This window comes from Perissodus microlepis, chromosome 2, assembly GCF_051167445.1.
Source record: "Perissodus microlepis isolate ML-2025 ecotype Zambia chromosome 2, ASM5116744v1, whole genome shotgun sequence".
NCBI classification, from domain to species: Eukaryota; Metazoa; Chordata; class Actinopteri; order Cichliformes; family Cichlidae; genus Perissodus; species Perissodus microlepis.
Genome location: NC_140462.1, coordinates 4,014,373 through 4,027,665, shown reverse-complemented (window position 1 = coordinate 4,027,665; position 13,293 = coordinate 4,014,373). Strand labels below are relative to the sequence as shown.

Here is a 13,293-nt window from a genome sequence, read left to right as displayed (position 1 = left end):
AAAGTATCAGTGTGTTTGTGAATGGATGAATGAGGCTTCCCATAGGTGGTCCAGGTGAATCAGTGTTTTAATAACTGAGATAGATTTGGTGCAACCCACCTCAGTTTTCCCCTGGAGATGGAGTCGATTATTCTGAAGAGGCTCATCAGTGGAGAACGGCTGAAGGCAAAAAAGATTCCCATAAAACAAGCAAACAGCAAAGGAAAGGTCATATATTACACATTTATTATTTGTGCGTTATCAGCTGGAACAATCCGATACGCTTTTCATCTGCAGTATTGAAAAGATGTATTTCAAAAGTCTTCCTGCATTCATCCTGACAACACAATGGAAAGGATGGCTGTGTCTGATTGGCTGCTTTCGCAACCTCCCGGCTTGGGTATTTAACCCCCTCGACTTGTCGGGAGGCTGCTCAGAGCGCAGGCGGAGCAGGGAGGGGAGGTTTTACGCACAGTTAAGCACGGTGTGAACTCTGAACGCCTGGAACTCACACAAACAGAATCGGGCCAATCAGAGGAATATTGATCTAAAACGTTGAGTTTGAGCACATCATAACAGCGCGGTCCGGTAAGTCGAGTGAAGCTGGTATTAATTTAATAATTAACATTTGATTCAATTTAAATATGGAGAGGCAACAACAAATGTATGTTGTGTTATACTAGACTCCTATCTATCTATCTATCTATCTGCAGTTTTGTGTATTTATTAACTGCTCTTGTGCGTCTGCTACTGCATTCTCCGGGCTTTTTGAAGTTTGCACTTTGCAATATGTTTTGTTGCCATGTCATAGAGTTTTATATTTACTGTTTTGAACCCCATTCAGTCCTTTGTGCCGGACTTGGTGAATGCTTTAACCTACTTCCAGCCTGTCCTCTGATGCTCCTGCATGATCGTGTAGTTTTCGGACAGCTGCAGAGCTGAAAACGAGCGGCTTGTGCGCCGCATCACCAACTGATCTCAGGCTGCGACCTTTGTCGCTTCCAGAACCTGCAAGCGCGCAGGCTTTGTCTTTAAAATGTGTGCCATGAATGCATCACAACACCATCAAAAGAGTAAAGCTTTGAAGAGCTTTTCCTTCTTGCTAGACAGGATTTATCGGATCTTTTCACCCTGGAGATCCTGCAGGGCACTGTCGGAGAAACATTTAACACTTTAATAGTGATTTTTTTAAAGGAGGCTGTTTAACTATTACCTAAATTCAGGTTCGGTGGATTTGGAAACATTTGGAAGCATTGGTTTTTATCCCCTCAGAGCCATGTAAAACGGCACTGTGATGATGTGCACTGGATTTTAGACATTGCGCTTCTAAACAGCAGTGACAATGTGACGAAGTTCAACAAATATTCCCACAAACTTTACTTATGCGGGATTTGTTTGCTCGGATATACAAGCTCCCAAGCTTTTTGTCTAAAAATAGAGTTTTCAGGTTTACGCGCACTGTGTTCTCACTTTAAAAAAAATGCATAACTTTCAGCGGCTGTTTTCTGCCGCAGGGAATCATTTCAGTCATAAAGGCATGCGAAGCTTTATCTGATTGTTGCACTTTTATTGCCAACTAATTATCTGGCCAGCGCTATAAAATTAATGATAAAATTAAGCCACCTCCTTTCCACAGCTTGGGATGAAAACCACATGTTGCTTTCAACAGTCACATTTATTGTGTGCTGCTCGGATAATTCAGAATGTGAAGATCCCAAGAAAGTGAAGACAGTTTGATGTCATTTCCTCACATCATGGACATCCTGGAAATTTATGCTGAGGATAAATGCTTCCTAAAATCTTCCTGCCATCTCTTACTTTGAGGTCACTCTCATGACTTCTGCCCTCTCCTTCATTGTAGCTCAGATACCCCCCTCCTTCATTCTGGCTCTCCCTTTCCTGTGCATTCCTCCCTATTTTATTGTCCTTCCAAACTGTACGGTAGATCAAGTTGTCAGTTTTCTCCTGTCCTGGCCTCTTGTGTCTTCCTGCATTTCATTGTTTTTTAAAAACACAGTTTTCAACACTTCTCTGCGCTCCCACCTTCAGCCCCCACGCACAGGCATACACTATCTGACCACCGCAATATCCTTTCCACTGCTGCTCAGCTGGTTGCCAACATTCCCCCTCCCTCTCTCTCAACCTCTTCAGATGTGGAGCCAGCAGAGCTAAAGGTTGGAGATGGTCTCTAAAGCCAAATCTATTAGATTAAGAGGATTGGGCCAGTTAAAACTCAGGTTTCCAATTAAATCAGACAATTCTGCTCTAACATAGCCTAATGAGCTGCCATGTTACACAACACAAAGGCATCATTCACATGACTGAGACATACGTTTGGACGATGGCCACATTTTTCAAAACTGATTTCTTGTGATATGTGTGTGAGTTGACCCATGTGATTTTCTGTCTTTGTGTGTGAGAACAGAACCAACTAGTGTTTTTCAGTCAAATGCATTTATGAATAGCAGTTGTCTTTGAGCGAGTGTGTGTGTGTGCATGCGCTCAAGCGTAGGTTGCTTCTTTTAGTGCATCTGCATTAAATTTTGCAAATGCAAGTGTATTCTGACATGATTATTTAAAAGTAACTGTGTGTCCGCAAATTGTTGCCTTTCCAAACCATCATGTCAAAGAGGTTTGCTCATCTGCGCCAAGATGAAGATTGTACCCATCTGTGTGTGAGTGTGTCTGTGTGGTGTGTGAGCATGTGTGTACGTCTTCACCCCGATAGCGTGTCTCTATAGACGCGGTTGTATTCGTCAATCAGCCCATTTATCCCTCCACGCTCCAGGCCATTCTGAGGGTGTGTGTGTGTGGTGGGGGGGCATGATTCTTGAGAGGGCTCATAGCCAAGTTAGAGTCCTCTATGAGTGAAAGAAAGAATCTATGTCAGAGCGCACGGGACACACAAACACTGTTTTCATCAATATTTCATCCCTCCTGCTCCCTTTGTTCACCAGCCTTTATTTTACAGCTTCTTTTTCATCACACAAAAACGCTGCTGTGATGATGTGTTTAATATACGTGCACATGTACTCAGTTAAATATATTGTGACGCCTGTTGATTCAAGAGCAAATTGTTTACTCAGGATTGTGCTTGAAATGTTTGCTTTGTTTTATAATTACTTAGACCTGAGGATCAAGCGACAATAGGCTGGCTCATTGGTGTGGGGATGATTTTGCTCTTACTTGATCCATGAACATACTGCAGGGGTCGCTGAGATTGTTAAACAGGTTTCGTTTTTTTAATTTCTTCAAAAAAAAAATTTTTCACCATAAACCAACAACAGGAGAAATTTAAATTTGCACCTGGTGATGTTGGTCATGCTCAGAGGGGCATGATTACCTGTAGTAAACTTTTTAATAATCCATTCAGTAGTTATTTTTATAATTATTTTGTACGGAACCGTAAATGTGAACCCCGAGTTGAAAAATCACAGGATCAGCAACAAGTACATATTTTATAGGGTAAACAAAAACACAGGCGTGCTTTTGGCGTTCTAGATGAATCAAAAGTCATCCTCTTCCAACCATAAATATCTTTTTATGCGCCCTGAGAATCTAACATTTGTTAGAAATACTTTAGTCCAAAGCGGTGAACTCACCATCGTTGCTGGTTTTCACCTCAGCATGCATCCTGGCAGGCTTGTCTTCATTTCACACATGCAGCAAGTTTTCTGTTTTGATGGTTGAACTATTTTCTCCGCAGGACAACTTGGACTCAGACGTTGCCAGCTGTGGAGCAAGGCCCAGTGGGTGGATGCGTGTGTGTGCCTTAAGTGTGTGTTTTCTTACTTCTGTGCACCTTTGGGTGAGGCTTCTGTGAAGATGAGGGCCATCACACTGCTGTGTCTTCTGATGGTTGCGGAGGCTGCAGCCTCCAGGTTCGTCCGTGACTCCCAAAGTGGGCTTGAAGCTTTAGAACCCGCCAACAACAACGCATCAGTTGTTCTTCCACCCTCGCAGCCGGGCCGACCACGGAGCTCGCACCCCCCCATGTGCATAAAACCCACGGAGATCAGGCAAGCCTTCAAATATGTGAACACCATCATATCCTGCCTGATCTTTGTCATGGGAATCATTGGCAACTCAACACTGCTCAGGATCATATATAAGAACAAATGTATGAGGAATGGACCTAATGTACTCATTGGCAGCTTGGCACTGGGAGACCTGTTATATATTGTCATCGCCATCCCCATCAATGTGTACAAGGTAACCAGATTTATACTATGTGTCTTTATGATTCTTTTCATAGTTTAACATAGACTGTACATAAAAGATGGACATAGCTACATTACCCACTGGTTGCTGGATTACCCCTCTGCCAGCTATGAGTCTGTTTGTCTGTTGTTTTTTGTGGCTTCATTTTGGAGTTTGTCACTTTTATGTGATCTCTGTCTCTCAGGTCTCTAATTCAGAAACTGTTTGCTCTGTTAAAATCACACAGTTATATCTTTGAATAAAATTCAATTCACTGTTAATACAAGTGAAAGTTTCGCATGACAAAGTCTTCATTAAACAATTTAGCTGACTTACACAATATGTAAAAACTTAATATTGATTCAGTTTATTACCAAAGCTGAGGATGCATCTCATTTAGTATTACTTCAAGCTAAAGCAGTTTACATTGCCTAAATGTAAACCTGATAAATAAATCAGGTTTATTTATTGCTTTGTAAGATTTGATGTTGCAGACTTATCTACCTAAAACTTCAAGGGATTGTCAAACCCATAAAAAGGCAGATGTAAAGTGTTATGCTGGGATTTTCATAGAAATGTCTTTATTCACTTGCACTAGCCAATGGTCAGAGATTTTAGTGCAGCCAGACAATCCCAGCCTGCAGGAGCTTATTAAACCAAAAAACAATATTCGAAACTTTTTTGTGGGAGTATTAAGATGCATTTCAACAGCATGATTTAATGAAGAAACATTTAGAGTGCGAAGGCTTTACAACCTCTGATAGATTAGCGAACAGTACAGATTGCTGTGAGCAGCTGAAAAATATAAAGTCCCTTCTGATATTCAGATGTGTGGCCATAATTTGTTGTTACACACGCTGTCCTGACCCTGAGCAGAACTTATTACCCCTGGGAGATGGACTTGGCAGTCACGAGGAACATGCTGTTGTTGCTTTTGGCATTAGAAGCTGTATTAATGAAAGAAGACACGAGGAAAGAAGGACCCCTAAATGGACCTCAAAGAGGTCTGCCCGCATGTTTACACAGGTGAACTTCTTACATTTACAAAACTCTCTCCTCTCCGTCTCTTTTTCCTGCAGCTGTTAGCCGAGGACTGGCCGTTTGGCGTGTACGTCTGTAAGCTGATGCCGTTCATCCAGAAAGCGTCGGTGGGAATCACCGTCCTCAGCTTGTGCGCACTCAGTATTGACCGGTGAGTACACCACTACTCCACACACATACATAGACACTGATAAGTGTTAGTATTAAAATCAGCTAATGGATGTCTCTGTTTATAGCTACCATGCAGTGACATCATGGAGCAGGGTGAAAGGGATGGGAATCCCACTGTGGAAAGCTGTGGAGGTGACACTGATCTGGCTGCTTGCTGTGGTGCTGGCAGTTCCCGAGGCGCTCGCATTCGACATGTTGGAGATACCATACAGAGGCACCAAGCTGAGGGTTTGCCTGTTGCATCCAGAACAGACCACAAGCTTTATGAAGGTAACCACCAGATTGTCACAGTCAAGTCAAAATTTACAGCATCACAATGTAGAGGTCACCAGTATGAGGTGGAAAAACTGCACAAGTACTTTTTATATAAACGTATTAAGGTCATAAGATGTTAGTTGTTGCAAAAAGGTGTCCTTTGCTACCTTTGGTTTCCCAATTTCCATCACTGTGCACAGAAATTAACAAGATATTGTTAAACTCTTCTACGGTAAATACAGAACTACATTTTGGCCTATACTCTTATTTCTGCAACATGATCACGTTGTCCACCATGTTAATTTAGGATGTCAGCTTGATAGCATTCTCTAAAAATCACTTAAATACTGGGCTAACAGCTGGCAATGATGACATTCTCATTAAAATGCAGGACACTTAACACAATAAATAACATACAAGCTCTTCCTCCCCCCCAGCCAGTAACAGCAGATGGCTCCCTGAGCCTGGTTCTGCTGGAGGTTTCTTCCTGTTAACGGGAGTTTTTTCACCCCACTGTCACCAAGTGCTTTGCTCATAGGGGGTCATGTGATTGTTGGATAGTTTTCTCTGTATTATTGTAGGATCTTTATATTACAATATAAGAAGCCTTGAGACAACTATGGTTGCGATTTGGTGCTATATAAATAAAACTGAATTAAATTAAAGGTGACTAGTGTTTTGCTATAAACAGAATAAATCATAACATTATAATTTATACCATCAGTTCGCAAAACAGATGATAAACAGCCTGAGAAATACGAAGTGTAGAAACAACAACATGTCTCAGGCATTTTGCCTTCAGTACGGAAAAACTAAACTGTTGTAAATCGAAGAAATGCATCAGCACAGCTCCATGTGTTGATCACAGAACATCAGTTTGCCCGGAGAAGTCGTGTGTAATGATTGTTGGCAAGAATGTGGTAAGAGTTAGATTCCAGGCTGAACCTAATTTATAGCAGAAAGAGCTTAAAATGATATAGGTACCTTCTTCAAACGTTGTGGATGTACCTCACAGAACTCCTGTTCACTTGCAGCTGCACATTAGTCCCACTTAGATCAGTGGTCTACACCAAAAGTGGAAAAAAATCCACTGTCCTGTTTTGTATTTTTTTTAAAGAAAGCGATCGGGATCTGCACTAAACTAAACTTCTTCTTTCCGCCATGTCCTTTGTCCTTTTGCACCGACTTTCATAAAATTGAGTTTGTTAGTCTTTGAATAATCCTGCCAACAATTACAGACAGTGTGACAGTTTAAAGAAGAAGAACAACACACAATATCTAAGTTAGGCGATAGGCAGATAGGTGAAACTGCTGCAGCTGATCGGCGAGGAAGTGACCTCTCCCATCAGGATTAAAATGTTTGATGCTGCCGGGTCAAAGGTTCAGATTTTTCCTTTAATTTGTCTGCCGTCTGAACCTCCACCTTAGCTGAGGAAATATGAAAACCAGCAACATGGAAAAACTCCAAACAGCTGGATACTTACATCTTTCTGAGATGTATGATCTAAACAACTTCAGTTTGGCAGAGAGGAGTTATGTATCAATTCAAAATGTTTGATAGGGATTATTATCCCACAAACACATGGTCAAAGTTATCCAGCGTGTTGATTTGAATCTGTTAGGATTGGGCTGAGGGGGAATAAACCCCTTGGATTCTATTCAGCTTGCACCTGATGTTACTTTCGAGTGCAAATGTCAACAGAATGGTTCTCTTCAAAGTAAAGCGCCTGGACAGCAATGATACAATTAGAGTGTTTCTTTAATCAGGCTCCTTTTATCACTCTGCCAGTAAGTTATTAGTGAAAGCAAAGAAATGCAATACAACACACTGCAGGCAAAACATGTCAAATTACTTTTTCACAGTTCATTGATAAAGCCACGCAGCAGGATCAAAATCACAAAGATATTTTGATTCTTTTAAGTCTGAAGGAAGGAACCACAGAGTTCAGTGGAAACAAAGCAGGAAGCTGGCTTTTCATGTGTCGTCATCGGTGACAGGATTTGAATTATCTTATAAACCTACAATGTCAGCTTTGATCAACAGTCAGATTTAAGCTGATTATTGCTATGAATCAAGGTACTGTTTATTAGTCATAAGCCACTCCTCATTTCTTTACAATCTCCAGGAAACCAGAGTTTCTGTTATTTTTTTTAAGTCCTCCAGGCTTTCTGAAGGTCTTTCAAAGTTTTTATTTAGTTTGGACATCGCCTGCATCATCACACATTTTTAGTCCGGTCCTTGTGCCTGAACATTTTTAGAGGATATTTTTTTCCCTTTGTTTTTTCATTTGTTAAACTGCTTAACATTAATCTATGAGGGATGAGTAAATGTTGTCTACACATAACAGACAACTTGGCAAAAAACCCAGTTTAGCACTTTATTAATTGCAGCCTGTCATAAAAAACACATTATTTGTTCTCATTTCTTGAGCTGAATTAAAAAAGAAAAAAACAGAAAAACACAGCAAAGTTTTTGAAGCCAAATAATGTTTGCATTAAAATAATATTCTGCACCATCAAGGTGTTTCCCAAAAAGATGTTTTGGTGCAAAAGAAGTGGCAGGCCTAAAAAAAAAGATGTATCCAATTATCTATGTCAGAGGAATTGTATCTGAAAATTATGTCCTTAAGAAATAAGAAAGTCATCATCAGCATGTATGTAAAAGTTCAGTGTCTGCAGCATCTGTAAAACACCGTGGAGGCTCTGTCATGTTTTGGCTTTCAAGGTTGTTGCAATTTTACAAACTCGTATTTTTCCTTGTATGCTGTATTTCCATGTATGTTTTCACCTATTTCCATTTTTCCTAGGAAAAAAACAAAAACAAAAAAAAAAAACAGAGGGGTGGCTCAAGACTTTTGCACAGTACTGTAAAATATAATACACATAATTTTATGTCGGTTTAACAAAGTAAATATTCAAGCTGAAATATCAGCAACAATATCAACATTATCCATATAAGCAAAGATTAGCAAAGACGCAGCTAATCCACCAAAGATGTACAACAGGTCAGGAAAACAGTGATTATGTTGATGACACAAAGTTCTGGGAAACTTGTGGATCAAATGAGATACAAATGGATTTATGTACTTAGACCAAAGTTGCACTGTACCTGCCTCTTACAGGTTTAACATGACATTATCTTGAAAAATAGATATGTATTTTTTCCAGTACCCTTGTTTTGTTTTTTCCCAGTTCTACAAGGAAGCGAAGGACTGGTGGCTGTTTGGCTTCTATTTCTGTTTCCCTCTGGTCTGCACGGGAATCTTCTACACTCTCATGTCCTGTGAGATGCTCAGCCGCAAAAAAGGCATGCGCATCGCACTCAATGACCACATGAAGCAGGTAGAGATGCAAATGACAGCCATGCTGGGAACCATTACACTGATTAGCTTATGCAATGGCAATGTCTGTTATAATTTACAAGAATCACTCTCAGAGAGTACTGGTCACTCAAACTAATGACTAAATTCACTGGCGCAGTGGATCTTTATATTAGTTTGTGAAATACAGCTAACCAATGACAGCAAAACTTTCTTTCTGTACACAACACATTACAGTAACCTGTGAATTGTGATTAGATCAAGAGCTGGGTATGGTCACCTTACTCTTCCTCTGATTTCTTTGTGTGCGTGTGCTGCAGAGGAGGGAAGTAGCAAAGACAGTGTTCTGCCTGGTGTTGATTTTTGCTTTCTGCTGGCTGCCCCTTCATCTCAGCCGTATTCTGAAGAAAACAGTCTATGACGAGGATGACCCCGACCGCTGTGAGCTGCTCAGGTAGGCACGTAGATAGCCAGTGCCATTGTCCTCCATTCTGAACCTTCCTGTAGTCTTGCATGTAAACCTTGGCTTTTTTATCTGTCAGTTTCCTGTTAGTGATGGATTACATTGGAATCAACATGGCCTCCATAAACTCCTGCATTAACCCGATTGCCCTCTACTTTGTCAGCCAAAAGTTTAAAAACTGTTTCCAGGTATGCAATAAAATTACAAATGTGGTTTTACTAGAAAACCTATTTGTCAAAAGTCTAAACCTTATGTATTTTTTTGCTGTTTCGTAGTCTTGCCTGTGTTGCTGGTGTTACAGAACATCTCATCTGGATGACCGAGGACGCTGGAAGGGCTCATGCCACGGTAACGGACTAGACCGCTCCAGCTCCCGTTCCAGTCAGAAATACACAAGCTCTTCATAAATGCAAACACACAGACACACTAATTGCACACCTCCTCCTGTACACACCAGTGCTCCCATCAGGGACAAACAGCAGTCTCAGTGCCGACAAACTGGCCTTCAGATCAGAGTCAGAAGGGGAACCTGGAGTCACTTCTACAGGACTCGCCGCAGACTGAAAGACTCAAAGATCAACCCCAAAATGCTGATGAAATAATGGAAGTGTGCCTCCTCAGGCTGTAATAGTAAATGCAAAAGCTTTGATGAAACCGATGCTACATAAACACGTTCATATTCCTACGCTGAGGCCTCTCTAGAGGACAACTCGGTAACACTAAAAATGCATTTATACAGAATGTTTATTCAAACCACTATGTAAATGTATGTACAGTATTATTTACATATAGAGTGCAAACTTACCATCATATTTAGCCTTAGTATTTTGTGTAGCTATGAATAAGCACTGAAAAACACTACCTGTTGAAGCTTTATTACCTCACGGGGAAAGCTAGAGGGAAACTGTGACCCTTAGTAATTTTACAATGTAGCTTCTATTTTTCTAAGAAAACAACACACAGCACACGAAGAGCTTGTGTTACCTAAAGACGTGAGGTGTCCACATGTTATTATTGCCAAATATTTCACCTCTATCGGAGAGCAATAATGTTTCTGCCGCTGGAAATTAGTCTGAAAATGCTTTGTGAGAGCTGTTTAAGTAATACATTTCTGAGCCATGTAAAAGCTTTTTGGAAGGAAAAAGAAATTTGCTGGATAAGCTGTATGTAAGTGAATGATTTTAAAACTCACATAACAAGGGAAGGTTAAAAAGTTCCACAACACAGCCCATAAAAAGCTGAGGTCAGACATGACTTAAATGAGGCATCATGGACCTGTAACTTGTGCAGAGAGCAACCATCGACTTTTGTTTCAAACAGACTCAGCTTTTATGTTGAGGATCGTTACTAGGAATGACAGCTGGGTGCTCAGACCCAGAGACCAAACGGGAAATTGCAGTGGAAGAGCTTGCAGCTTTGAACGAGGAGTGTGACCAGGAGCACACATATTCTTCTTATTATCATTATTATCTATTTTTTAAACAGTAAATTAGTCTCCCAGGGTCAGACAGTCGAAGCAGGGCTGGGCTGTAATGTCCTGAGTAGGGTTTTCGCGATACTAGAATTCCGACACTCAGGAAAATACTCAATACCTGATGCTATTTCTAACACCAAAATGACAAAATAGGCATACTTCTTTTAAAATATTAGAACAATGCTGGTTCATGCAAAGGATTGAACCATAGCCCTGTTCATTTTCTGTGCTTCTGTTGACTTAGTCCCACGTTTTTGTTGCTGAACAGAGTTGAAGAGGTAGGCTGCCAGTGAGAAATAAAACTGGTTTTTTTTTTTACACAAACAAATGTGCCTTCGTGTTAAATTAACAGTCCATTAACTTTACAGACAAGCAGGACTGATAAAATCTGCTGCCTAGCTCCAAAATTACCGTTATTATTTCATTATTAGTCATAGCTGCTAGCTTAATGATAACAGAAAACTAACGTGGGTTAGCTGCTAACAGTTAAATGGCTAATGCTAACATTTATGCCAGTCAGATTAATGTTTGTGTTAACTAAGTAATACTTAATGTGTTTGAAACAGGAGTTTTACTGACCTCTCAAACTTCCTCAGAAAGACAGGATATAAGTCTTTTTTAAGATGCTTTGCCAAGTCTGTTGATGCGTTCAGCTGCTAGTGGGGGGAGGGGCCGTGCTGCATGAATTTGTCTGTCTAGACTTCTGTGGTGAGTCTTTGTAGAGCCTACAAAGTCACCTGTGTAACTGACCAATGTCATTGGCAGCATTTGTGTATGTGCAAGTGCATTACATGTTAATTACCCCGTGGCTGTGTTTCTGTTTTATATGCCAGCCAACAGAAACAAACGAAACGCTTTTTGAAGAAAAATCTAATCTAATCTAATGTCATCTCACAATGAGAAGGATAAAGGTAGCTGAAAGTAAAGTGAATGCAAGAACTTAATAATCACATATAAATCTAATATAAAAACTCCCCCTCAGAAGGAACGCATTTATTCTGTATTCACAACATTGTCACTTGGGGAGAAAAAATTGCATGTTACAGTTCATTTTAAGAAAATGGGACAGTGCCAATATTAATAACACTCAGTCCAGTGATAAAGAAAAGCCCAGGATGAACCCATTTTATGTAGCGTGCTAATTTCCGTACAGTGTTTCTAAGATGTGATTAGAAACGCTTTCACTGTTCTCAGTAATCGTGAAATGTGCGTATTCTGAGAATCCAGACAACGTGTTTGAGATCATTTGGAAGGCTGAAATAGAGCACACTGAAATATGTTTATCATTTTAACGCCTGGACACAACATCAATCAAGTCAGCTGATCATGCAGTATGTGACTCATTAAAATCTATTTCTTGCCATTTTGAGCCTGCTTTTAGCTGCGTCTAAGTGATTGTACAACTTTGTAAGTTTCCTTTGTAAGTGGGACCAACAAGCTGAGACATGTCGGTAATTTGACCTGGACGATCAAGTTAAATGTTTATATCCCCTTATGTCTGAAATCACATTTATATTAGTATGCAGTAATAAATATCATTTTATAGCACTTGTGTTGTTTGAGGGTTTTTGTTTGAGTCATTACAGGTCAGTAGAGATGCAGTCACTAATTGACACCTTACAACATGTTACATAAAGTAGAAAACGGTGAACAAAACAACCCGTCTTCTCTGTCAATAACAGCTTGTAGAAGCTTAAATGTGATATAAACATAATGCTTTCTTTTTCTCAGAAGAAGCTGCATTTGGTTTGCATTTGATATCACAGATCATAAAATGACAACTTGTGAAACGTCTTGACTTTACTGCTGACAAATAGAGAAGCTGATTCCAAGAAGCGGGTCTTGTGGTGATTTACTGTAGACCGAATGTGAGAAAAAGGATCTTTAACAACTGTTCACATTACAGATCTCTTTAATCTCACAAAACTGGCAGTTGTCACAAAACAACATAGCTGAGTCCTGAGGTCAAACGGAGACGGCGCTGCACTGGATTCCTGGAACAACTGAATGAAAGAATTTAAGCATAAAATCCTCTATTGGCACGTTTACAAGGACTTTAAGGCAAATATTTAAAGATTAGAAAAATAATATTCACTTTATAGGACTTTCTGAGCTCCTACGCCAGACACTTTGGAGAGTTCCAATATGTTTTACATAAACGTGGTATGGGCTGGAACTTCATCCTGCTTCTATTCAATTCTAAACTTCGTGACGCTGACAAAACCACATCAACACTCAAAATTATTGTTTGTTAAGAGAATTATATATTCTTAGCAATGCTTCAGTGTCCCAGTGCTGCTGTCAACAAACACATGTCCAAGTAAACAGTATTTAAAGTTTGTGACCATGTTTCATGTGGTTCTCTGTCATTATATGAGTTTCGTGTATTT

At 40.1% G+C, this 13,293-nt stretch overlaps 1 protein-coding gene across 1 annotated transcript; it reads left to right on the top strand.

Moving 5' to 3' along the window:
* Positions 1–417: 417 nt before the first annotated feature.
* On the top strand, positions 418–12,451 carry LOC146392061 (endothelin receptor type B-like). Its single transcript, XM_084940874.1, has 9 exons — positions 418–567; positions 3,686–4,191; positions 5,259–5,371; positions 5,457–5,661; positions 8,839–8,988; positions 9,287–9,420; positions 9,509–9,617; positions 9,705–9,777; positions 9,887–12,451. Exons 2-9 carry the CDS (start codon positions 3,805–3,807, stop codon positions 9,991–9,993), a joined length of 1,278 nt encoding a protein of 425 aa, XP_084797000.1. The 5' UTR covers positions 418–567; positions 3,686–3,804; the 3' UTR covers positions 9,994–12,451.
* The last annotated feature ends 842 nt before the right edge of the window (positions 12,452–13,293 follow it).